Source organism: Thunnus thynnus, chromosome 20 (genome assembly GCF_963924715.1).
Source record: "Thunnus thynnus chromosome 20, fThuThy2.1, whole genome shotgun sequence".
Lineage (NCBI taxonomy): Eukaryota > Metazoa > Chordata > Actinopteri > Scombriformes > Scombridae > Thunnus > Thunnus thynnus.
Window position 1 is genome coordinate 3,229,267 of NC_089536.1, and position 27,951 is coordinate 3,257,217.

Below are 27,951 nucleotides of genomic sequence, written 5' to 3' on the forward strand. Positions count from 1 at the left end.
TTATGTTCAAATTTCTTTTAATAAATAGAGCACATGGTCTTAGATCAAGTACACACTAAAAAGGGTCAAAACAGCTCATCATTTTTTTTATCAACTCTTTAGAAAGAACAATGCAGGCACTTTACCCAGCTTATGTTCAACAGGGAACAATACAGGGGTTTGGGGGGAGGGGAGGTGGGGGGGGGGGGGGGGGGGGGGGGGGGGTTGTGTGCATGCAGCCATGTACACGTGTTTATAAAAGTCAGTAAACAACATATATATGTAGACTTTTTTTCTCTCTCAAAAGCATCTCATCACTGTGAGTAATAAAATCAAACTAAAAAGCACATCAGAACAGAAAAAATAAAAAAACACCCTCAACCAACCGGTCTCTCCAACACAAAACAAAAACCGGGAAAAAGTGGCTGCTAAACTCTGCAGCTCCCAAAAGTCCAAAAAGCAACATTTACAGATCAACAAATCCAACAATACGAGTTTGATTTCATGTCTCCCCACATATCTTTTCATTAAAAACATTAAAAACAAATACATCAACATCCGACGGGGTTTGAAAGGAACAGTAACGTGAACGTTCAGTGCGAGAGAGACATCGGCTCCTCGACACTTCAGTCCACAGCAGCGACTCTTTTTTTATTTCTGCTGCTTTAACTCGTTTTTTTTTTTGTTTGTTTGTACTACAACCAGAAACATGTAAAAACCTTAAAATGTTTGACTTTAAGCACTTCAAGCACAGATTCTCTGGAGGTTTGCACAGCGAAGAGAGCACATCACGTCACATCATTTATCAAAGTCATATGGACCCGTATTGCTTCTTTAGACAATTACATTTTGAATTGATGTTTGTTCTTCTAAAAACAATCTATTTTCATGTTTTTGTACTTGGTCTCTGATAAATCAGTGTAATAAAATAACTCACAGATTGCTGCTGGAGATATTTTTTGTAAAAACATAATTAAATTTTGTGTAAATCTGTCCAATCAGAGTGGCTGCTGTCGTCATTGTATCGACAACACAGCGGGAGGTTTTCAGTCCTGAATTCATATCAAAGAATCATCCAACTGTTTAAAAAAAGCTTTAAGGTAAAAGTTTTAGCCTTTATGAGTTAAGTTTCAATGTAAGGTTGCTCCAAACTGGTCATGTTGGCAGTAAGTAGAATAATAAATCCTGCTAGTTTCTAATAGCACAAACTATTGATTGAGAAAGGTTAAAGGTTTTTTTCTGTGACAAAACAGCTGGATTTGCACCATGCTGCTGTTGGATGAAACCCTCCAAACTTAAATGCTTATGTTTAGTTTACAGACAGAAAGTGGCATCGTGAAATTATAAACTTGTTCTAAACAAAAATAAACGGTGCTGGAAGCTTGGTGGCATAGACATTACTTTGGCAGCCAACATTGTTCTCTAAGCTACCAGCAAGCTAACTTCCACTTAGCCGGCTAGCTAGCACAATCACTGTGGTCTACCTCTTACTATTAGATTATCCAGAACTGAGATTTACGTTTTTCTGTTCTGTCCTTTTTGTTGACATTATTTCTGTATTGCAACAATTTTATTTTCCACTCTGTAAACATAAATCTTTTGCTTTGCTTGATGCTTTTAATGCGAAGCGTTTTGTAACTTTTGTTTTGAGAGTTGCTCTATAAAGAAATCTTTACAAACCACACAATATGTGAAGAGTCACTCTGACCACCAGAGCAGTTTATACTCAGTGGTTATATAAAAATCAACGGTGTGACAGAGCAAACATGATTTCTCTTTTTTGAACTCTCCAGCTTTCTGTTCCCTCAAAGGTCAGCGACGTCTCCACCAGTGAATCCACTGATCTCAGCAATTACAGTGAAATTATCCTATTTAGGTATGAAAACTTGGTTTGCACAAAAGCTGCTGTGAGCAGGCCCTTCGGTCTGGTAAATCATATGACTCCATGGTGTATAAGCTGAAAACTGGAGGATGTGCAGACTTTACTATAAAATTCAACCTCAGTGAATCTGGACCTGAGTGCTCTACAGCACTAAAAACAGCATCTGTTTGACAGGATGACGTTTTCTACAAGAGATGACAGACAAGAGGAAATATGACGGTTCTCCAGAGGAAATTCGGGAATCAAAAGTTCATAATATCAAGCGAGATTTTCTAAAAAAATAAACAGTCTTTCAGCTCTCCTTTGACAGCCTGTAACATCTGAGCTGCTGCTTTAGAAAAACCACACGACCGCAAACTTTGGTTTGTCTGTTTCTTATTTGAACCATGAAACCCGCTCATGGCAGCGACGGGAGAGTTTAATGGTTCTTACGCTGCTTTCAACAAACTCGAGATAGTTTTTTTTCTCTTTGCATGACAACATGGTTTTTTGTGGAGGGATAATTTGGGCAGTCAGGATGTTTTCTGTCACAGCACATAAGGAACTTTGTGTAGAAGTGTGTATTAAGAGATTGTCAGTCACCATCATCATCACCATCATCGTCACGTCCGTCAAATCAGGGACATCTGCAGGTCTGAATTCTCAGTGGTGCGACTGCTCATCTCGCCTCCGCTGCTGTCGGATCCCAGCCGGGCGATTTCGCTGCGGCGTTTCCACGGCGACTCCTCCTCCCTCGTTACTTTGACGACCGCACCGTCTCCTGTAGCGACAGGCGGGATCGAGCCGTGGGGAGGGGCATCATCACCGACTGGACACCGCTCAGCCTCCACGGAAGCAGACCCAGGAAGTTGTCCTGGTGGTGCGAGTCCAGTGTGAGGCTGAGCGCCCGCGGTGGCGGAGCTGGGGGAGGATTGTGGGTAGTGTAGTTCCTGGTCGAGGGAGTAGTAGAAGGTGGAGGAGGATGTTGGGGAGGGAGAGGAGTGGTCACTGCGCTCCTGGAAAGAGAGAAGGAAGGAGGAGAGGAAGTGAGAGGCAGAAAGATAAATGATGGAGGGATGGATGGATGGATGGATGGACAGAACACAGTGGTGACTCGATGGATGGATGACGGATGGATAAGTGAAGGGTCATGGAGGACAGGAGAAAATAAAATAAAAATAAAGAGGGAAAAGTCTGTGAAAGATTCCTCCTCTTTGTTCAAACAAGAGCATCAAACTGCAGGTTAAAATCTTGAAGTTTTCACCTTGTTCACCAGTAAATTCAATAAGACTTTTTGTCATGAGAAGCTTGATGCCAAAAATCACCTGTTTCTACGGAAGACAAAACATGCCAGAATTTTAATAGTAAAGGTCAGTTGATTTTTGATTGTTTTTATTGATTTAAAAATGTATGTCTGAGAGGTTGTCTACTGGTACATGATGGTCTTTTCTCTATTCCACTAAAATCTGCTGGGAATATTTGCTAAACTGTTGTATTTATTCATTTAACTTCATGTTTTTTTTGGCCTAAACTTTTAAACCTGCAGTGTGTAAGTTCTGTCTCTACCTTCTGGCAGTGAGAGTAAATAGAAGTTACCTGAATGTCACACCAGTTCTATGAATACATGTGTGAGCTGGTCCCAGTCACTACTGTTGCAGCAGTAAAATGGTGGATAAAAATCAGAATTTGATAGATTTGGTTCTAAACATTAGGAAAGTTTAGACGAGCCACACGATTTAATTATTTTATCCCTCAAGTTAGCGGATGGCTAAACAGGAAGTTAGCCAGCTCGGCTGGCGGCATGCTCTATGAATGCCCTTCAGCTCTGGCAAACCAGTCATCGCTGGTAAAATGCATTACTACCAGTGCGTCAGTGTGGGAGTGTCACCACAGACACCAGATTAAAAACTCTGATATGCTGAGAAATACAGAGAGATCTATCTGGCAGCGATGAGCTTTATCAGTATTGTGTGAACTCGTTTGGCAAGAGCTTGAATGTAATGGATGTTCATTTATATGTAAACTTTAAAACTTTTATTAGCTCCATGACACCTCTGTCATGTAGAGGAAAGAAAGAAAAAACTATTAGCAGTGCAAGAATCTGTAGCATTTTGGCATTTCTAGTTAATGAGGGGATCCTGATGTAACACATAGATAAAAGTTTAGCTGAGATAATTTGCACTTAAGCACATTACTGTAGGTGCTTTAATCCACTTTTTAAGCAACTAAGCTAAATTGCCAATGTCCTGAACTGGGAAGGCTCTTTATTGTAAAGAGGAAAGTTGTGTGACACCTTATCCTTTGTTGCATTAGTTCAACGGTATAAACATAAGGAGGTTTTTGTGTAAAGGAAGGCGTGTAGAGTTGCAAAGTGTGAGGAGCTGCAGGTTCTGGAAGTATTTGTCTTCCCACTTCAGCGTTTTCTTTTAATAACATCCTCAATGTTCCTCAACATACTGCACAAATACAAGAGTCTTCTGAATAATTTATCAATACGTTTATGTTATAGTTTCAATTATATCAGCTTTATTGATTAAGCTGATTAATCATATTTTTATCTGGTCAGTTTGGTTAGCCAATCAGAAGTCAGTTAGAGGTGCAATGATTAAAGGTGTTATTGCAATCTGAACTGCTGAATGTTTCATTGAGTTTCTACAAAGACTAATCTTTAGCTTCAGCTCAACATCGTCCAACAGAATTTGAAGTTCTGCGATTGACTGATTTTCTTACGTCGACATTTCAAAAAACTTCCTGCACAAGGTTTTAGTGACGGGTGAGTAGGATCAAAACCAAAGAATCCTGCACACTGTTCGTCACCTGAACTCCCTTTAATAATAATATAATAATGTTTTGGTCCTCAGACTTTCATCAGACAAGACTGAAACGTCTTGTTATTACAGCGAGTTCAAGTGATGGACGGACTTCTTTTGGATTTCCTATTGGATGTTTTTCCCACCTTAAATTTGTTCACAGGGTTTGACTTTTTATCAAAGAATCAGATATTTTCTAACAGCTGTTGACCTTTTCTACTAATGTTTCAACCAGGAGCTCCAACTGTCAGTCACGTAACACTGTGTATACAGAAAATGAACCGAGTGATTTGGAAACCCAAATCACTGCTCCCACTTTGCAACTTAATTGCACAGTAAAGATCATAATCCATTTTGTAATAAAATGCAATAACTGTGTAACGCAGCCTTTGCTTAAAATTAAAGGATAGGTTCACAATTATTCAAGTCTGTCTTAAAACAACAACAAGGCACATGTGGACCAGATCAATATGGACTTTTCCACCTGGGTCTTATTTTCATAGTTTTGGCCATTATTTTGCTTAAGACAACTTCCTGCTAGCTTAATGCTGAGATACGGGGTCACACAGTGTCTGTTCAAAAGGAAAAGTGAATGGTGACGGTAACACATGGGCCCATGCAGTTACAAGCAACACATACGAACGAAGTGATGCTGCAGTTGCCAAGGAGCAGGACAGGATCGAGCGGCAGTTGCTAAGGAAGCGGAGAGGCAGCGGGGCTTGGTGATTGGACGATGAGCAGCGGTGGGAGGGACAGGAAGTACAGGGCAGCAGGGCTCATTTGGGGAGGGTTAGTACTTCACTGTCACACCTCATTCTCTGAAAAGCAGACACACACGCGCACGCATACATAAACACGCAGAGGGGAAACAGAGAGACAACATGACAGAGGGTTAGCGGGGAGGAAAAAAGAAGAAGCTCGTGATGAATTTGGTTTTGCGGAGTCCTGCCGGGAGTCAGGAATGCTGTAAATGTTATTAAGACGTCAACATGGAAAACAACACAGCTGACAAAAGGGAAGAAAAGAGTGACGACAGATAGAAAACGTTCAGAGGTGATCGGTCAACATGAATGATTTGGTGAAAAAGGTTCGATCTAACAGAACAGATGTAGAAGGATTTATGACTTTCATTTTGCTGCACGCATGTACAAACAACATGTACAAAAAATATCAAAAATGTAAATTGAATGATGAGAAGCTGGGATGTCAATGAACCGATATGTTTTGATGGCAGATCGATAAGAAGACGATGAAGCCTGGGTGGGAGGAGTTATGGTGGAGGACGAACAGCATTCAGGCATGAAATGGTCATCAGTGTTGAGGCAGCACATCACAAGTCTACAAGCTTGGGTCAAACACCTGGACTCAAAGGGTCAAAGGTCAGCTACCAGGTCTGTTTCATGCAACACTCCTACACACACGCTTAGATGCGTGTTTGGATGTTCTTGAACCACTTTCCACCTACACGAACCTGCGTCATGTGTGATCAGATTGTGATCGGATAACATCACGATGCATCAAATCCAGCTGCACACGCACGTTATGAACACGTAACAAACACTAAATTATCAGAAGTTTTCTGCGGTTGGTCTGATACTCAAGTTACAGGAATAAAATGGGACTTTAATGGTAGGCCAATCATAATCACCGTTATCAGTAATCTTGAAAAACTTTACTGGAAAATGGGCAACATTACTGGAAAGAAAGAAAATAATAACACGCAAGCCTGCTTAAATATATCTTATTTTAACAAGAAACAGATTCAGTGAAATGTCGACTTGTGAATTAAATCAAACTGAATTGTCATTGTGTTATTAACTTCGAAATGAAACGTAAATTAAACAAAATATGAGGATTAAGGAGTTTAAGTCGACTGATAACAACCTGTAAAGCCGCATTAATCTCATCCACATTCGTCTCGATGTTCAGAGACATTTTTCTGTCATCATTTTTCTGGCTCTGGCACAGGAAGTCGACATCTTCATTCTTAAAACTCTGATTAGCTCAGTTTTATCCAACCAGGGAAACAGTCGAACAGTCATTAAGAGCTGCAACTAACTCATCATCAATTCATCTGCAGATTATTTTTTCGATTAATCATCTATATAATGTTGATTTCTTCAGTTTGCTTGTATTGTCAAACTAACAGTCTAAAACCAAAATAGTTTTAATTTACTGTCTTTTATGACAAAGTAAAACAGAAAGTCATCATCACATTGGAGGAGCTGAAACCAGCAAATATTTGACCTTTTTATTTGAAAAATGACATAAATAATTTTATGTCGACTGACTAATCAATTAATCAACTAATCTTTGCAGCTCTACACCTATTGAATGATGCGGGCGACAATTCAAAGGTCTTAAAAGTATACAGAATATATAACTGAAGAAATGTATTGTCATATTTATGTACGAAGACAATCCTCTTTTGCAATGCAATTTTATAAATTAACTGTAAAGATTCATGTTAACTATGAATAAATCCAAATACGAGGTGCAGCAGCTTTCAGAGGATTATAGGTATTTTCATAAGTGACTGATGGAGACGTTACTGTCAGTTTTAAAGGAAGGATCCAAAATGATGTTTGTTAGAATTAACATTTTCTTGAGGTAAAGAGAAAAGCTTTTACAAAATGTATTCCAGGAGATAAATGCAGAAATTTGCATACAAGACGCTCATTAATGCAGGTGGGAAGCAAACTAAAGAGTCCTAGACATTCAGGTTTTGCCTGAAGCAAACTCTGAACTGTATTTGAAAAGAATTTAAAATACAATTCAGAGAAGAATCTCAGATAAAGTTCAGAGTACAAACTGTCTCCCTACTGTTATCTCGCAGACTCCAGCTGTGATTTTAAAGGTTTATTCCGCTGTTTTAGCAGCAGTTGGAGAGACTATTCAAACTATGCAGCTATTAGTAGCTTTAGGATGGAAGCACACTACAGGGTTCACTTTGTGCTGCTAGATAAAAAAAACAAAACACAAAGAGCTCAGCTGGATACTCTGTAGTGTGCAGAGTAAATGGCGGGTGAGGAGAGGCTGGTGGCTGGTGGGTGAATGAGGGGGGAGGGGGGGTTTGGGGAAAGGGCACAGGATCACATACGTGCTGCATTCACCACTGCAGAATGGCGTATACCTCTGTATACAAGGGCTGGACAGCCTTCTGGCCTGACGGATCTGAAAACAACAGTTTACAGCACAGCTCAGTTACAGTAATGTGAAGAGCTTCTTTCCAAAATACCACATGTTCATCCACCTTAGAGAGACCTTACTGCCATGAAGACAGTACAAAGGTCAAACGTTTTACCAAATAACATTCATGTGCAACTATTCTAACTACATCTAAGTCTATTTAAAGGTGTTGGGGAGTGGTAGTATAAAGCCTTTTGTGCTTCCAGAGTCTAATAAATTGCCTCAAGTGATGTCAGCGTCTGTTGGGGTCGAAAACAAAAAAAAAAACTCTGCCAGTGTGGAGTTAGACAGAAGTGAGGTTACCGGACGTCTGTCCTCATCTCTGTGGAAGCTAGCAGCTCCAGGCTACATTAGCTGCTATCAACATCAAGTTGCATTGTGGGTAATGCAGTCAACAGGTTTCAAAAACAAAGAAGATTTTGATACTTTCTTTTAAAAAATAGTAAAAAACTAGTCCAAAAATGTGTCATTTTTAATAGGTAGAGCTAATTTAGCTTGTGTTTTCTGGGGGAAATGTAATGCCAACAAGATTATTATTTTTTAAATATATTAGAGCGAACATTTATATTACACATGTCTACAAAACGTTGCCTGGAAACACTATTCATCCATATCATATCAGCACAAAGTTTCCTTATAAAGTTATAGTAATTGCTAAAAAAATGCAGAAAATTTGTAATCCACAGTCAAATCTGAAACCAGTTTCATTTAAAACTGCTCACTGAGATTAACGCATATTCACTGAAATCTGTGAACGCCTTCTTAAGAGATCCTGAAAACTAACAGACAAACAAACAAAAAACCAAACTGCCTCATAAACTTCACTAAAACTGTCAAAGCAGGCTTGTTGTCTATGAATGTCATTCATTTTGATTCATATTAGCTTATTTAAGCTAATTTTATTTTTCTTACTATTTCAATCTGGTGGATAATTACGTGGTTTTGGAAACAAACTCTTCAAACAGTCAGAAGAAATCGAGGGGGAGTGAGAACGGAGAAGGACAGGAAGTACTGGGAGCTGTGTGAGAGTGTGAGAGTGTGTGTGTGTGTGTTTGTGTGTGTGTGGTGCAGTTGAGAGTTTGTGCAAAAGAAATTACACTTTTCAGGGTGTGAAAACAGACGTCAACCATCATAATCATCATCATCATCATCATCATCATCATCAGGCTGTGTAAGAATGTATAAAACAAGCTCTGAACCTGTACAATATGAACATTGTACTAAAACAATTAACAGACACATTACCTGCTCACCATCTGTCTCCTAATGACTGATTTACAATGATCTTATTCCTGCACATTCACGACAAATGAGATGAAATTTTCCATGTTTTAATCCTCTGTGAGCTGAATGTTTGTCTCCTGCGGTGACGTCTTTCTGCCACAAGATGGAGCCACTTCATCTCATTAGATATGAACATGATCAAAAAGCAAAAAGAATTCAGAGTGACACCTATCTATCTATCTCTCTATCTCTCCATCTCTCTATCTATCTATCTCATATATGTTTACACATGTTGTTCTTGTGAATGTGTTTTGTTGTTATATTTAAGAGAACAAAAGTGCAGCCACTCATATTTTAACCAGGACAAATAAACATGGTCAGTTTCAGAACTGAGTGCAAGGTTTCACTCCTGGTTTATAAAAAGATCAATGTCAAATGTTTTTCAGCATCAACGACACTTTGATACTCTGCACAAATACCAAAATCAAATTTATTTCACGCCTTATTTTGCTAAGAATAAATTATTCCACCAAGATTTTACCAAATATACTTTAAATCCTTGACAAACTTTGGGTGTTTTCGGGTGGATTTCCTCTTTAGCAGCATTAGTGCAACATGACAGGATACCTACAGTGTTAGCTGAGCGTCCGGGGCCGCGCTGAGCCACAATCGCCCCTGAGATGGCCTTTATCCAGCTGTGCATGTCCTCTGGACTGTCAGCCTGACACAGAGAGAAAGACAATTTGTTTTATAGTTTTTAAATGCTGCATCTTAACAAGACAAGTATACGTACAATCATTGAAAATATAGAAAGATCTTAATATAGTAGAAGTTTGATAATATAGTGACTTTGTAAATATGGATAAAACATTGTGGCTTTTTACTGCCATTGTTTCAGCCTTTAACTCAAATAATGAAAACACATTCTTCTACAACCACCTACATGTATGTATACACATTAAACATATATGAGATATAAGATATAGGAGACAATTTTCTTGATGTTGTCTTTTTGTCTCAATTCAAAGGCTTCTCTTAAATTTTTAGCCATTTTAGCAAAAAATTAGGACATTTCAGAAAAGATATTGAGATTACTGATGCTACATCCTAGTTGGAGAATAGCGTATTCTTATTTTTTTTTCTTTCCTGGTTATAATACTGATGTCTTTACCGCACCGTCTGTTTTCAAAGTGTTTTAATTCAACACAGCTGACTGTTGTCTTTTATTTCAGCAACCTGTGCATCATTGGTGGCCTCTGGACTACAGATGGAAATGAGCTTTTATCTATATCTGATACAACAAACGTATTGTGCATTGTATAAATAAATACGTTTTCGACGATCTGCAGGAGTCATGCGTGAAGCTGCTGCGGGAAGCTTTGAGTTACAGTGACTTCATAGTTTAGTTTTAATCCACCACAGCTGACAGTTAAAGAAGACAACTAAAGAAGTCGGTCTAAATCTATGTTTGAGCATTTGTTTTTGTTGGTGACTCATTTTTTTCCACATGGGAACTAATCAGGCAAAGAACTAAAGGCTTTAAGGTTTTAGTGAACCTCAAACAACACAACCTTAACCCGCATGTTGACCTGCGAAAACCCCTCTGGATTGTGAATTAGTTCGCCTGAATTTGTTGCTATTTCCATCCTGTTCATGTGTGTTACCTGCATGTAGAAGGTTCTGGAGCTGGTGACCATCTCAAACAGGTTGTCTCTCATCATCAGCTCACTACAGAGACAGAGAAACAGCAGCAGCATTTTTTTTTTTTTTTTAATGATCTGTCATGTGGGATCCGGAATCGCCCTTTTATCTGCTAAAAAGGAAGCTAACTGACCTCTGTTTGCACTCCTGAACTTTGTGAATCTCCTTCAGTGGAATGACTCTCAGTGCTTCCCTCTCCTGTGAGGAGGAAGAGAGTAGAACAATTACACTTCTGCAACAGCTAAAACATGTATAACCACAGGTACAGTATGTTTCTACTATGTTATTCTGCTTCATCTCGACTTTGTTCTTTTCTGGCTCAACAGGAAACCTTCAGTTAATTTATTTTTGCCTGCATCAGACTTCATCTTGTTGAGAATAACAGGAAACAAAAATCTGTGCGAGATGAGGCGCGGTTAGTTGTGTTCACATCGAATCTTATATTAAAGGTAAATACAGGAATTAATAAACATTCACAAGTTAATTTCACGTTTCAGAGACTCGAGCTGGTCTGGCAGAAACAGACCTAAAGATAGTTGAGTTGGGGGAAGAGCCAGATGGCAAAAGTCAGACAAAGGATCCGCACACTGCAATTGAGAGCTCCCAGCAAATCTAATTTAACAGAGCAGCTAGCTGAAAATGACTCTGCACACTGATCTGTGCTCTCGGTTTGTGTTTGTTCACGAGGTTTCATCTCTGGTTACCAGAGTTGAAACGTCGGGAGTTGACTGAGCAGTTTCCCAGATCCTCTTTTGTTCAGTTTGTCTCTACTTGTCATGATATCTAATGATAGCTAGCAGCAGTCTGCAGACATCAGGCTGATGCCTTATGAAGAAACATGAACAACAGCAGATCCATTAGTGAGGACTTTCTGTATCATTACATATAATATTATTACACTGCGCCTGCTCTAGTTGAAGCATCTGGTAGCTGTGTGGGAAAACCTGTATTTTAAAGATGACAGTCTTGCAGGTGGTGCAGGTCTTTTATTATTCTTGTACAACTGTCCAGAAGAATTTTCGATCTTGCATTTTGCAGGCAAACAAAAATTAATTCAAATTGTGAAACAACCCCGAGCTTGAAAAATGAGATTTCATTTTTTGGTAGATCTGATGAACAAATGCAGGCTAGATTGGCAGCGGACATGAAACTCATCAAAACAAAACTTCAACAAATTCTTTGATAACATGTCAAAGGTACGAGCCTCTCATAAAAATGTGGCCAGCCAATCAGAGAGCTTAAACTTGTGATACATGTGCCACTAACAGCAAGCGGAAGCTAAAGATAATGCTTAAAACAACACATAAAAACTGAAACTAAACAGCAGTTTAGATCAGTTCATTTTTTGGATGAAATCAGCAGAAATGGTTTGGTCTCTTAACCCTTATTGCAACAAAACAAACAAGAAAACCCTCTGACAGCAACAACAGCCGCTGAAGCTCATGGGTATCGTAGTATTTAGATCCATCCACCATATCAATCTGACAGAAAAAAACATGATTCATCAGGAATTAAGTTGAAATAATTAAAACTGAAACCTATAGTTCTGTTAAAAAGTACTGCTAAACGTATGGTTATGTCTCTGGCGTTGACTTGTAATGTTTCAAGTGTTCCTTTTTCTGCAGTTGCACTCATTACATCACTCTACAGTTGTGGTTAAAACCAACAATGGAAAATATAAAGGTATGCACACACACACACACACACACACACACACACACACACACACACACTGGGTGTGTCCATATATGAGCAGAGAGACAATGTGGTATAGGACTCGCTAATCTGGCCACACGTGGATCATACAAAGAGGTATTTAGGGCGCATGCCGCTGCGTGCAGAGACACACAACCTCCCTCGAGGGCAGAACAAGCCTCACTGCCCACACACACACACACGTGCACACACACACGTGCACACACACAACACTTTTCTACAGCTTCCCGTCTTTCACTTTTACAACCTGCGCTGGTTCTGCTTCATTGTTAAGGGAGGTTAAACATTTCTAATATTTTTACTATTGTATGAAGTTATAATGAGCTGTGTTTGTGTGTTCATGGTTGAATCTAATGTAAACTAGCAGTCAGTCAGTGTGTGCACATGTACTTTAGTAACCCGGTCACACACATCTCTCTGCTGCAACATGAATTTTTAAAAAGGATTTGTTCACTCATATCACTAAATGTTTTGTTCCACTCGGATGGAACAGACTGTAACGGGATTCAAAACTCATTTCTTTGGCTGATTTTGAAGATCTGAGTGAAGTACAGCTCTTTCAGCTTGTTTTTTTTTTATCCCTTATTGTTGCGTTCAACTGTATTTACTGCTTATTTACAGCTTTTACCACTGTGCCCCATGAACAGAGTATGAACAGATTCCCCAAGCAAAAGAGAGTGTTTCTGCTCTCATTGCAACACTCTATATAAAAATATATATCTATGAATATGTATACATAAAGGTTGAATGAATGAAAAAAAACAAACATGTTTTCTCACCAAGTCAGATTTGAAGTAGCTGACAGCGTTTTCATCCAGCATGAAGTATCTTCTCTTCCAGTTCTTCATCTGAGGAAGAGGAATGGTGCTATCAGTATCAGTGTATTTGTTAGTTAACCCCCCCAAGCAGCTGTTCATGGAGCAGAGGATATGACAACCACTCAATTCCTTTTGTTTTATTTTCTGTACTGTGGGTCATAAAAACAGCATTTGACAATATTATTGACATTTTAAAGACTAAATGATGAATTAAGTGGATAAAAAAGTCCTGGTTGTTTCCCCAAAGGCTGCAAATGTCAATTGCATCCCAGAAAATGAAAGTATTGGACAAACAAACATACTGAAGATTTAAGATCTTTATAGTCTTCCAGTGGCAGAGATTAAAATATTAAGTCTGCTAGAGAAAAGGTCATAGTGTCATTAAAATCAAAAGGGTTCATCCTCTAAGCAGCAGGAATGTGCTCAGTACATTTTATACAACTCGTGTTATTACTGACAGAATGTGAAGCAATTTTTAGATGCGGCGAGATTACATACAAAGTCAGAGCAAAGACGTGAATTGACACATTGAAGCGTGTCTGCGCAAGTTGAAAATGTTTCAACTTGAGAGAAGAATTTTTATGTATCCCTGGGCTTTATGAACCTGCTTCATAAAGTTAAAGAGATGAGAAGGGAAAAAAGGAAGCTGGAGGGAAATAACAGAAAGAACCGGAGTTTCTGGCGAGTTCTGAGTTCAGTCAGAGGTCGAACACAAACACACAGTATGTTGCTAGCCAGCTTACTGCTAACATACAGCTGTTGGTACTTTGGGTGTTTGGGGTGAATAAACACAGACTTTCATATTACTTGTGTACAAGTTGATCATTTATCCCGATGATTTAGCTGGAGAAAAAAGGGTCAGGGGGTCACTGATAACATCAGGAGTTATCCTCTGGAGAACATTATTATCCACAGTCATGAGAATCTGGTTAGTAAATGTCATGAAACTATCTTTCTCTGGATGTCAGTGTCAGTGTGTGTGTGTGTGTGTGTGTGTGTTCTCTCACCACAGCTCCCTGTTTAACACAGTATCCGGCCTTGATGACGGCCTGGTCCTGAGCTCCCCTGGACAGGAAGTAGGGCAGGTGATTCTGACCCCGCCTCAAACCTCCACGCTCCGCCCCATTCTGCCCCTCCCCCTGCTCCTAAAACACACATGAATATATGGAACAAAATATTCATCAAACAAACAAACAAACAAACAAACAAAAAAAAACAGTTTATTTCCACATCCAGTAGTTACGGAGCAACATTATCATGTGGAGTCGTGTTTCTGTCCACCTGGTGAATGTAAGTCAATATTCGCTCTCTTTTAGCTCTGTTTTTACTCTCTACCAACTCCTTTATCTGCTAAATGCTCCACTATGTTCATCAGCTAGTCTACAGCTAACTGTGTCTGTTTGCTGTTTGGTGCTGAGCAGGTAGTGTACAGTGGCTTTTTACAGCTTTTTCTCTTAAAACAGCTGCCTGCTGCAGCCCAAAATGACACTATGAGAGCTCTGAGAGTGAACCAAAACAGTAAAATTGCAAAGAAAATGAGCTGAAAGATGCTTAAACACTCTGTAGTCTGATCCAGTCATGAGATCGTTCATCAAAATAATATTGATTATTGCTGCTTTAAAGTCATTTTTATTAAACCTTCCATCACTTCACTTCTTTGTACTTTATTTCACTGGACATTTTGAGAAGTGGAGGTCTCTCAGTCACTCGTCTGTGTTGATGCATGTTGAGTCACGTGCTTGTAGTTGCATACCAACACAGACAGGACCGGACCTGCTGAGCCGCTGCCCCCAACCGCTGCTAATACAACACACATGACACTGTGTGTGTGTGTGTGTGTTACCTGTGTAGTGGTGATGATAGGGACTCCTCCTACGATCTCAGTCTTGTAGGAGACCTGTTTCATGGCTCCCAGTATTTCCTGGGGAGTCTCTGCGTTAGCAGCATGGCCTTCACCTGGCTTTGGCACCTAAAAACATAACGAGAGATTAACAACAAGCACACGGTTAACACCCCAAGATTTAGGTCAGATTATTTATATTCTGGGGCTCTACTGGAATATCTTTGATTGGTTTACAGTTGAAAACTCCTTTATTTATCTTATACTGCCTCTTTATGCAGCCCCTCAGTTCAGCCTCTGTCTGAAACAGGCCGTTTTAGCTCCTGTCTCTTTAAGGCCCTCCTCTGTTCTGATTGGTCAGCTTCAGGAAGCTTCCTCCCGGCTCCAGAGGCTACGTAAACAAACTATAGTAGCAGGATTTCACTTCTTTTTCTCCTTCTCTACATGTCGGAGCCTGAATCTGATCAGAAATATGTGAGCGGAGGCCATGCACAACCTCAGCAACAGAGATTACAGAACGGATGGTTGTTTACGGACGCACACGACAAACTGATGTCATCTCGCCAGGAAAGTACAAAAAAACAGAGCAGGTTGAAACTTGGGCTCTGACGTTCAGGGAGCATTTTTACATAAATTCACCTCAAGTTTTGGAACTCTGACCATGTTTAACATCCGACATTATAACAGTTTATAAATGACGAAAAAATCACAAAAATAGAATATGTTCCCTTTAAGATTTAAACAACTTTCTAATTTCAGAGGACATTTCAGTTTTTGTTTTTTTTTAAATTTTTCTGCAGTGATAGCACTCACTAATTTCTGTTTTTGGTAGTTTTTTGTTACATTTTCTTATTGTTATTTTTCTTATTGTTATTCTATTCATTTGTGTCCTGGCTTTGTGTCTTGAACAGTGCAAATCACCTCTTAAATTAAATGGTCCATCTAAGCTGTTATATCTATCAAGTCCCTGAGGGGCTGGGGGATATGTGTGTGTGCTTATTGAAAAAGGAAAAAATATGTGCTCAAATGTCAGTCAACAGTTGCCATGGGAAACAGGGGCTTTAATCTTAGAAGCTGTTCACAAAAAATATGTCCTCTTTTGAAAAAAAATTGAAAAAAAACCACGCAGTATTACAGCTACAGTATTACAATAACATGTATTTCCTAACACAAAAAGTGAGGCTTAGACATTAAAATATAACGTTACGCTATAAAAAAACACGACCACTGAACATAAAGCGCTGCAGCTGCAGGTGGATATAAACGCCCGGCTTTCCTGTCCTCTTCCCCTTTTACACTCTGTTTAGACTGAATCTCTCTCGCCTGATGGGTAATTTTCCATCTGCTGTAGCCTGAGGCAGAAGACAGAGCGGCCTACAACAACAGGAGAAACAAGGTCACCTATTGATCCATCTGTGTGCATGTGTGTGTGTGTGTGTGAGGCTCACAGTTATCTTGGTGGCGTTGTTGAGAACAGTGATCCATTCCACCAAATCCTGCTGGTCGTTAGCCTGCAGATAAAACTTCCTCATTCCTGCATTTATAACTACAGGGAGAAAGAGAGAGAGATAGAGAGAGAGAGAGAGAGAGAGAGAAAGAGAGAGAGAGATGTAATGTAAATGTGTCTTCATACTTTGGATCATTAGATGAGAAAACATAAGAGGAAGAAGAGAAATTCACTGAGCTTCATGCAAATCACAATCTAAAAATATCAGTTTGTTTCTGGTTTCTCAGAGGATGTGTGTGTGTGTGTGTGTGTGCGTATGTTAACATCCCATCCAGATGCAAATACACACACACACACACACACACACACACACATACAGAGAGAGGTCAGGTCGGAGTCATTGTACAGTTTCCTCCTATTGAGCGACAAAGAGCTACTGTTGGCCGCCAGAGGAACAACAACAAGCTGCAAGGGACAAAAGAGAGGAAATAAACCTAACGAGAGAGGAAAAGAGGGAGGGGGGGGGAGTGAGAAATAAAAGGACGAAAAGGGAAGAAGGGGAGAGACGAGGAAGGAAGGAAACAAGGAAGGAGTGGGGATGGAGGAGATGCGGAAGGAAGAGGGGAGAGAGGGTAAAAGTTGGTGGGAAAGAAAAGCTGCAAGTACACTGCATGGCCAAAAGTATGTGGACACTTAAATGTGTTGGAGGATGAGGTCTTCCACACCAAACTGGGAAAACCATTTCTTGATGGCACTGGCTTTGTGTAAATGGAGCATCGTCATGTTGAAACAGGAAAGAGCTTCCCCAGACTGTATCGGAAGCAGGCTGTCTTGTAAAATATTGTTCCTTTACTGGAGATATACTGGAGCCTGAACCAAACCATTAAAAACAACCCCAGACCAAAACAGACTTTCTGCAGGTTTCTCAATTTAAGACTTTTAAAGACATTTAAATTTGAATACAATTTGATGCTTGTTTCACAATAACACCAGTTTAAAGCTGCATTCAGACCGAAATCAGCCCTGCGTCAGAACAATGCGAGGGCCTGCGTTGGCGGTTATGTGTTAATGCTTTTAAAGGTTTATTAGACACCAAAAGACTCTGCAGCGGAGGAAACATTAAGCACTCAATTCAATGCTTTTTAAGACTTTTCAAGACCTGCAGATACCCTGCAAAACTACACAACAGTACGTGGACTAGTGTAGGCTGCTGTAGGTAAAGAGGGAGGGAGTAGACAAAGGATAAAAGGGATAAAGGGAAGAAGGAAGAAGGGAGGAAACATTGGAGGGAGGAGAGGTGAGGAAGGAAAGAAAGACAGAAGAAGAAAATGAGGGTGAACTTACCAAAGCAGAACTCTGCCTTTGGTCTGAGTTTGGTGGCATCACTGACCTGCAAGAGAAAGATGCAGTGAAGCACCTGGACTCACACAGAAGTGTGTGTGTGTGAGTGTGTGTGTGTGTGTGTGTGTGTGTGTGAGTGTGTGTGTGCATGTGTGTGTGTGTGTGTGTAACTAACCTTGGAGATGTAGGTCAGATTGAGAGATCCCACCTGCTCTGCTCCTTCAGGCAGATTCTGAGCAAAAGAAAACACAAAAAATATTAATAATCATCATCATATCATTAATATTATTGGTAGTAATAGTAGTAATAATAGTACAAGTAGAAGTAATAGTACTAAAAGTGGTATTATTGGAAAACAAGGACTGAGTTTGTGTTTCAGTCCCTCAAAAAAACGCCGGTAAACACCAGAGACGGGAGATCCTGAAATAAATGATCAAGGAGTGATACGATATGTAAAATCACATAGTAAATATTCAACTGTGTTCCACTGTTATTAAATAAAACTGATGATTATTTTCATTGTCAATTAATCTGTCAATTATTTTCTCAATTAATTGATTATTCATTTGGTTTATAAAACATCAGAAAAATGTCCATCACAATATCCTAGAGGACAACATGGCATCATTAAATGTCTTGTTTTGTCCAATAAACAGTTCAAAACTCAAAACTATTCCATTTTCTAGGGCTGTAGTCTGCTGGTCGACTAGTTGGTCGATATGCTCTCGTCCGACTAAATTCTCATTGGTCGAACAATCTCCGTGTTATTTTCATAAGGAGAAAAGTGCTACATCAACAGCTTTCCAGGAGTATTATATTATATATTATATATATATATATATTATTTCCTGCGGCGGGAGGGACAGACTAACAAATTACCTGTGAAAACGGGGGTGTATGTATATGTACACCCCCGTTGTTTTCACAACTTTGAACTCGCCCAACTTAATGGAGACCGCTGGGTCTAACTGTACTCAACGTTTACTGAATCTGTGTTTCTCCATAATAACACAACGAGAACCCCCGCCAGGCCAAAAAAAATTAAATATTAAATATTTTTTTAATATTTAATATTTCGACAGTGTTTGGGAGTCTCTGTGCAGCGCTGTTCCGGTGCGTGAGTCAACCTCCGTGTCGTTGCCTGGGAAACCACTGGTCGCGTGGCTCCGTTAAGGAGTATGTTTGCGTAGCGAGCAGGAAAGAGTGAGGGGCAGAGAAGCGATGGTGGATGCGAGCGGAGCAGAGGAAAAGGTTAGTAGTAAGTTGTCAGTCTGGCAGTAAATGTACAGTACAGACTACAGTGTGTCACGTCTGTTGTTTCCCCAAATGCTGGAAAAACAAAGGGGGTTAGCTCCAAAGTTAGCAACAATGGGTTAGCATAAGCTCCAAAGTTAGCAACAATGGGTTAGCATAACCGGAAGACACAAAACAAGAAGATTATGTACGATTTTAGTCGACCAAGATTTTCTTTGGTTGACTACAGCCCTACCATTTACTACCAAGAAAAGCAGCAGATTTTCCACATTTAAGAACCTGGAATCAAATTTTTGGCATTTTTGCGTAAAAAAATTACCTCAACGATGAATCTATTAGTTGCAGATCAATTTTCTTTCTGTCAACTAATCGATTAATCAAATAATCTTTGCAGCCCTGATAGAAAGTAAGAACTTATGTAACTTGTTTGGTTCATGATTGCTCTGATTTTGGTCAGAAATATTTATATATAGAAAAACGATAACATAAAAATGTTCATTTCATCTTCGCTGTATGACTTCACTAAACATTTTCTGACAATTTAAACCCCCGAATCCAAATCACCTTTTAAACCAGATCAGCTGATCAACCAACAGCGATCTAACTTCTAATGAATGTTTGACATTTAGAGCATCAATTAGATACTGTATCTTTTAACATTTAATAAACTATAGGAGGCCAATACTGGAAACCCTGAGTTAAAAAACAATTCTACAATAAAAACATAATCAACTGAACAACCGATTGGCATCTATCAAAAGGCAACAGATTGATTTTATGAATAGAATGACATAAAAAAATCAAAACATAACTTCTTTTTGTTATTGTTGTGTTTTTAAATTGTTTTACGGGGTCTGAAGCCGCGGTGGATTCTCACATCATATTGATCTGATCAACAGGAGACAAAAGCAGAAAAAAAAACATATCTCTGCTACATTTTTTCCACTAGATTTGCCTCTAATCTTTAGCTTTTTTTTTCTTGTGCATTAAAGGAATCAATTTTATGTCTTCATGCCTCTAAAAATGATTCAAACAAAACAAGAACAATGAAAATTGACACCTTAAAACAAAGTAGTTCACAAGCTAAGAAGGTTGGGGAAACTTTTCCACTGTCACGAGAAGACAAAGCTAGAAAAAGAAACGATTATTAAAAGAAGCTTTTAGGCATGAAAATGATCTATCTGAAGAGAAAATATTAATACCAGCAGCAGATATCAGTTATCAGCAGCCTCAGACAGGTTTCTGGCAGCAGCAGTAGCTGTGTGAGGCTAAAGCTGTGGCATTTGAGGAAATCCCCTCTGTGGGAAATATAAATAATACAACTACTAACCTTTTCAATTTCTGTTCTGGTTCCTGTTTGTCAGCTTGGTTTGACGAGAAAGGATCAATCACGTGTGTTTGATAAGGGATGATCCAGCTTTTATTCAGAGTAGTTCTGTTTTCTAAACCCACAAAACTCCTCTTAACATCTTATTTCTCAAAAACGTTTGAGGCTCTTCTACCTGTCATTTTGTTAACGAATCACTTTCCTCTGATGGGATAACCTTCTGCCTTGTATTTGAGTTTATTCTTTTTACTGTGAAGACAGTCGATGATACAAAAAGACATAAAAGTAAAATCTAACAGACTCATATCTTGGATTTAAGACAATAATAAGCTTTGATCAACACATCACTGTTATCCATAAATGATTCCAGTAGAGTCTCCACGTCATCCGCAACCTCAGAGCACTTTCTGTCACCCCTCCGCCCCCCCCTCCCTCCGCTTCCTGTTGCTTTACAAAAGCATCAATCCAACCCATCCTGTTGTACTGTTCCCCCTGTTTCTTAACCATGTTGGCCATCTCCAACAAAAACAAACTTATCAGTATTACACACACCGCTTCCAAAATCATCTGCCTCCCATCTGACCCCCCCCCATCATAAACAGACACGAAGCGAGAGCCGTCGCACGCCTCGCCGCCGCTCACAATAGCCAATGACACGCCGATCACCCCGACGATCCACACGTCACATTAGCGGCGTCAGGACGTAGGTGTATCGTGTGTTGGGATGCAGGCGGAGGAACGAATGTTATGTGTTTTATGTTTATCAGTATGTTTGTGGTTCAGTTATCTTTAGTTTTTGTTAGGGCTGTTGTGTTGACATGTTCCTTCATCTCCATCGACACATACTGTTGTTTATTTTGGCTCCATCCCACACGCACCGTCCTGCTGCCAGAAATACTCGCCAGAGCGCCAAACGTGGATTCATCCGCGAATGAAAATAGTTCCCGAACAAACACAGTTTTTCCTCTTGTTTGAGTGACGTTCGCTGAGAGCTACAGAGCCCAGCTGTCTGTGCAAATTACTGAGTTGTTCTTCAAAATAAAACTATATATTTGTGAGCGGTTCTTAAAGATTTACGTCTTCAGTACGAACCAATCGTCTTGAGGCTGAGCGCAAGAGTACGGAGGTCAGAAAGTTGTTTGATGTTTTCATTGGATTTGTTGACAGATAAAAATAAAGAATATTATGACACTTCAGACACTTCACAGCTGTTATTGTGTGTAGTTGCAAGCAGGGACTTTTTAACAGCTGTTGCCTTCAGGGACACTCCCAGCATCAGAGATTTGATAGTCGCCAGCTAGAGCAAATTTAGAACACTAAAAAAAAGCTATAAAATCAATAACAGTCTGCTTATTTGGTAATTATTTGACTGATATTATAGTTCATAAATTAAACCCCTTGTCAGCAGCCAACTGTCAGATATCGGGAGTGTCTTCGAAAGCAGTAACAACACCATAACTTTACCAAAAAAGGTGAGTAAAACGTGGTGGATTATCTCCCTGACGCACATTTCAAGTCTCTGCAAGTTGATTTTTCGATGGAACTGAGATGAACTGGAAATAAGAGTTACATGGAAGGAGGGAAATCAATCCGTTAACTGATGTGCAGTAAGCATATCTTCTAAACTTTAAAAATACAGGCTCAAATTCATTTTCCTCATTAAAATTTTTTTTTAAAAAATGGCACAAGATCTGGTACTGGTACTCTACATCAACACAAAGATATTAGAGCAGCAGATGTTTTAAGCGCTGACTAATCAGAGAGGAATTTATACAAATGTCATCAATATGAGAGAAGTGCTCAATCATGCACACAAATGTACCTATTTATCTGCATGCATTCACACACGCAGCCTCACCTGAGGGTTATCCATGTACCACAGCAGCTTGCCCAGCTGAGTGTTCAGGATGAAGTATCGGCGCAGGAACCTGCCGCTGCTCTCGTTCTCCTCGATGTCCAGGAAGCCGCAGATGCGATTCTGTCGGTCCACGTAAGGCATCGCGACCCCGGCCAGCTCAGCCCGCCCTGGGGCATCACAGGAACGCTGCCAGGAGGCCGAGACAGGTTGACATTTAGTCGATGAGCTCACTCAGAGCAATTTACAGTAAGTGCTAACTCAGGTTAAAGGCGCTATAGGAAAGGATTTTAAAGCTGCATTGAAGTTTTTATTTTTGTGTAATAAAATGGCTTTAATATACAGCACTGTGAGAAAAATATGACTACTGGAATGTACTTTGCTGTGTAGTCATCGGATCTGAAACAAAACAATGACTATATGGTTGAAGGTCTGAGTTTACATCCACATCTGATGAACAGTGTTGACAGCAGTGGTGGAAAAAAGTTCTCAGATCCTAAAAGTACCAATACAGCAATGTAAAAATACTCCATTACAGGTAAAAGTCCTGCATGAAAAATCCTACTTAAGTAAAAGTACATAAGTATTATGAGCTTGATGTAGTTAAAGTATTGCAGTAAAAGTACATAAGTATTATGAGCTTGATGTAGTTAAAGTATTGCAGTAAAAGTACATAAGTATTATGAGCTTGATGTAGTTAAAGTATTGCAGTAAAAGTACATAAGTATTATGAGCTTGATGTAGTTAAAGTATTGCAGTAAAAGTAGTGGTTTGGTCCCTCTGACTGATATATTATTATATATGACATCATTAGATTATTAATAGTGAAGCATCAGTGTTAGAGCAGCATGTTACTGTTGTAGCTGCTGGAGGTGGAGCTAGTTTACACTACTTTATATACAGTTAGCTAGTTTAGTCCAGTGGTTCCCAACCTAGGGGTCGGGCCCCTCCAAAGGGTCAGCAGATAAATCTGAGGGGTGGTGAGATGATTAATGGGAGAGGAAAGAAGAAAAAACAAAGTTCTGATACACAAATCTGTTTTCAGTTTTTGGACTTTTTCTCTAATCTTTGATATTTGCTGAAATATTGGATCATTTGAACATTTATTGAAATGAAAGCATGTGAGAAGTTTAGAGGGAAAAATCACTATTTGGTGGAGCTGTTAACAACTCATAGACATGTGAAATGTGACCCCGACTACACACTGCTTTTTGTAAGACGTCAAAAGACAAAAAGGTTGGAAACCACTGGTTTCATCTTTAACAATGTGTTGTATTTTAAAAGCATGTTATATTATCCATTGTGTCAAATCTTCATCTGAAAAGTAACTAAAGCTGTCAAATAAATGTAGTGGAGTAGAAATGGAAATACTCAAGTAAAGTACCTCAAATTGTACTTAAGTGCAGTACTTGAGTAAATGTACTTAGTTCATTTCCAGCTCTGGCTGACAGAAAGTATGTGGACATGTTAAAGAAAATGTTCCATATTTTGGGAAATCTGCTTATTGACTTTCTTTATAAGACTTAGATTGATGTCTTTCTCAATGCAACAACTGTACGTGAAGTGCAGAGCTGCAAGATGTGATTAGCTAAGCTTAGAATAAAGACCGAGGCAGGGAGGGAAAACACTAGCCTGGCTCTGTCCAAAGGTTAAAAATACACAACACCTCTTACGCTCGCCAGTTTACAAGTTGTATCCTGTTAGCTTAATACTCAAACAAACAGAAATATAAAATAAAATGTGTGGTTTAAGGCGTAGTTAAGTGTTAGAACTCTTTCTTGGCAAACATGCAACTTCCTGGAGTTTTGTCATCACAGTGAGGCTGCCAGGTGTGGTACCTTTATGCATGTACAGAGATCAAAACTAAAACCTGTGCTCACCGATGTTATCTGGCAATCTTTTGACAAATTGTTCGCCCGAAAAAGGCTGTCGGCCCTTGATACTCTTCACTCAGGTATCGACATTAGTATAAAAACAAACAAACGATACCAACAAATATTTCTGGGTCAGGTTTGTGTACCTGTAATCTGGTTGATCAGTCACAGTTTCTATCAAAGCAGCCAGTGTTGCAGCCAGTGATACTATGAGCCAGTCAGTAGCTGATGAGTAATGATATTTGTTAACGAGCTCCTCAAACAGTCCAGTCAGACACGGAGGCATTCAGTAGTACTCACCGGCCTTGACACGCTTACGCCCGTTACACGTGGAAATAAAAAGACAACAATGGAGAAAGAGGTGATCTGGATAGAGCGACCATGTTTGAAAATTCCATTGTTGTGACTTCTGCATCTGTTTCCCTCGTTGGCTCGGCTCTGATTGGCCATTTACTCCCACACACTACAGGATGCGCTGTGGTTTTTAATCAAACACGGAGGACCGCTGATCGATCGTATCTCCCTACATGAATGTTGCTTCTTTACGCTGCGAGCTGTGTCATTCTGATGGAGAATTCTGTATTGTTATGAAGATGGAGATATATATTTATATTTATATAAATATATCCATCAAAACTTCAGCTTGTGTATCATACTCATCATTGTTCTCTGTATCACAAGGTTGGATGGATTTCCTTACAGTCAAGAATAAATACACTTCTAAATGTCAATCAGCTATAAAACTCACTTCTCTCATTTAAATCTATCAACTACAGAAACATGATGCAGTAACTACTGAACCTCAGATATAGATATATGTTTGCACTAATGTTGGCAGAACTGGTTTCAGGTACGATGCACCTTTTAAACTTGAGTCTTACTTCCCTCTTGGAGATTTTAAAGCTTTATTATCTAATGTTTTTTATGATTCTTGTAACTGTTTTCAATAAATTTCATGTTTATTGTGTAGTTGTGTTGTTTCTGTCTGCTGACTGTGTTCTTGTCTTGTTCTCAGGTCTCTCTTGACTGTCTGATTAAATAACAATTAAAAAAAATATAGAATATTCAATCTTTTTATTTGTAAATTATTTGTTTCTTTGATTTTACCTCAAAACAGACTAAAAGTGATGTGAAACTGCCTGATATGTGTAATGTGTGTAGCCTAATTGTTGTCATGCAACTCCCCAAAGTCCTGGAACTGTTATTGATGAGTGGATTTATTGATTAGCTGATCGACAGAAAACTAATTATCAACTGTTTTAGTAATTGCATCATCATTATTGTCCTTTTTTATGACATAATGTCAAATATTTGCTGGTTCCAGCTTCTCAGATGAAAGGATTTGATGTTTTGCACTACCATACATGACAGTGAACTGATTACCTTTTGGTTTTGGACTCTGGGTCGAACAAAACAAAACATTTAAAGATGTAACCTTGGACTGGGAGAGATTATAATGGGCATTTTCACTATTTTCTAACATTAAATAGACAAAACAATTACTAGAATAATTGAGAAGATAAACAGCAAATGAATTGATAATGAAAATAATGGTTAGTTGCAGCCTTAAACATGTCTTCAGTGTCCTCACTCGCAATACAAAACTACACTGATCATATGCATGATTTAAGAGAGATATTATAGCTACTGAAACATACAGTCAGATCAGTATAAACTTACTGAGTGATACTTTTAAAACCTATAATATAATATAATATAAACAGCATATTCAGGTTAAAACAGTTACCTATCCTGCTATAGAGAATATACATTAGAATTACCAATCATAGGTGCACTATAAATCCTTATGTAGGGCTGCAACTAACCATTATTTTCATTATCAATTATTTTCTTAATTAATCGAGAAGTTGTTTGGGCTGAAATGTTAGAAAATGGTGAAAAATGTCCATCACAATAACCAAGAGCACAAGGTGGACTCATTAAATGACTTGTTGTGTCCATGAAACAGTCCAAAACTCAAAACTATTCCATTTACTACCAAGAAAAGCAGCAAATTTTCACATTCAAGAACCTGGAACCATCAAATCTTTGGCATTTGAGAAGCTGGAATCAGAGAATTTCTTAAAAAATTACTCAAAATGATTAATCGATCATCAAAATAGTTGGTGATTCATTAATTGATGATCGACCCAACACAAAATATGTAATTTTCTGCTGCTAGGGGTCTCTCAATGAAAACTAACAACAGACAGAGTTTGATGACATTGTGAAGTAGCATGGGATCATGGGAGTTGTTGTCATTATTGTTAAACAACCAACATTGCCGTCATTGCAGTCAGCTTCTCCCGGTTAGGATTCCCTCAGTGTTCATCATTCATCAAGACTTTTACCAGAGATGAATTATCAACAGAGGTCTCCTCCTCTCCAAAACAACCTGACCCGGTGATTAAAACCAGTAAAAACACTGAATAAAGCAGTTTCACCTTAAAAATCAGTGTTTCACCAACGCTGTTTGGCGAACACAGAGCATCCGGAGGGGCTGCCAGCCAAGCATGACTGTATAAGTGAAGCCTAAATATCTCAATCGCCCCCTGGTGGCTGGCTGCAGTATAGGTCATAAGTCCTGCACCCTTCGTGTTAACGAATTGGACATGAGCCAATGGCTGAGGGGGCGTGTCCTGCAGGCCGCTGACTTGGTAGGCAGTGGAGACTTAGCTGCCTGCTAACAAGCTCAGCTTGTTTTTAAGATCCAGACGTCCGCTGACTAAAATCCTTCATCCGGTTAAGAGATATTTACAAACGATCGAAATCTAAAAAAGTGTATCATACAGATGTGGCTAAAAACTGGATAAAAAGTCAATTCATGACAGCTTCTGGCGGACAACCACAACGCTGACGCATGCGCAAAGAGGATATAACGTCACTGACAGGCGGCCAAATGAAAACGGACCGTTACCTTGATTAAAGATTTCTCTGGGTTTGAACATTGTTGGAAACATTTGGTATAATGTCAGTAGACAATTCAACAAAATATGTAACATAGGTCTAGTCGTTTTTAGACATTTTAATTGTTAATAGTTGTTTAATTGCAGAAAAAGTTACCTTTAATCGACTAATATTGCAGCTTTACCCCTATATTATATTTGTGACATTTAAAATATCATCAAGCATGTAAATCACTGACTCACTGAAGACCACAGACACACAATAAATATAATACTGAATGAATATTATGGTGTTTCTTTAACTTACACGAGGAAAGCAAATGAAAGCCCATGACATTATACGTTGCTCCATCATACACTGTTTTATCTCATTTAATTACAGTATTTTTGCATGTAATTACAGTGTTGTAACTCCACTGCTAACGCATTTAGCTTGTATATAGATACCATCAGTCCATACAGGTAAACGTATGTATACACGTATAATATCCACTGTAGTAAATATACATTTAAACAGCCAGCAGGGCGGTGATCAAACTGTTGTCACAGGCCTAAAAACATCGACTGATTTCCTCTCCCGCCTCCATTATCCGTCTCTTCGACACTTCTTACTACTGAATTATTATTCTGTGGGGAGTATATTTGGTTGTGTACGAACAGTCAGTCCGTGTGGCGGCACACAGGCTGTAAAAGCGGCGTATTGAGGGTTTACTTACACAGTTCGACTCAGTCCGGGTCCAGTGTGGCAGCTGTCCGGCACCAGCGTCACGCAGCGTCAAGCGGCGTCAAGCGACGTCAAGCACCGTCAC

The 27,951-nt window shown here is 39.2% G+C and overlaps 1 protein-coding gene across 6 annotated transcripts; it reads right to left on the reverse strand.

Annotated features, from left to right (window-relative positions):
* On the reverse strand, positions 1-27,951 carry plekha1b (pleckstrin homology domain containing, family A (phosphoinositide binding specific) member 1b). Of its 6 annotated transcripts, none has more exons than XR_010924781.1 (13): positions 24,537-27,836; positions 22,366-22,551; positions 18,102-18,158; positions 17,930-17,975; positions 16,587-16,684; positions 15,142-15,267; positions 14,306-14,443; positions 13,260-13,328; positions 10,898-10,962; positions 10,728-10,791; positions 9,695-9,784; positions 1,185-2,856; positions 1-925 (listed from the first exon to the last, which is right to left on the reverse strand). XR_010924781.1 is itself a non-coding variant. In XM_067575528.1 (13 exons), exons 1-13 carry the CDS (start codon positions 24,684-24,686, stop codon positions 2,598-2,600), a joined length of 1,389 nt encoding a protein of 462 aa, XP_067431629.1. In that variant the 5' UTR covers positions 24,687-27,837; the 3' UTR covers positions 1-2,597. The 6 variants fall into 6 exon arrangements, 4 of the variants coding, with proteins under 4 accessions (XP_067431629.1, XP_067431628.1, XP_067431631.1 ...); XM_067575528.1 differs by adding an exon at positions 7,784-7,824 and having other exon boundaries at positions 1-2,856; positions 24,537-27,837; XM_067575527.1 differs by adding an exon at positions 7,751-7,824 and having other exon boundaries at positions 1-2,856; positions 24,537-27,837.

What these genes read in the sequence shown, in the direction of transcription:
- plekha1b (XM_067575526.1), bottom strand. Translation starts at nt 24,686, where the DNA reads ATGGCCAATCAGAGCCGAGCCAACGAGGGAAACAGATGCAGAAGTCAC. An exon ending in AAAGGCAGAGTTCTGCTTTG is followed by an intron (nt 16,685 to 17,929) that starts GTAAGTTCACCC and finishes TTCTCCCTGTAG; the next exon opens with TTATAAATGCAGGAATGAGG. An exon ending in ACAACGCCACCAAGATAACT is followed by an intron (nt 15,268 to 16,586) that starts GTGAGCCTCACA and finishes TTATGTTTTTAG; the next exon opens with GTGCCAAAGCCAGGTGAAGG.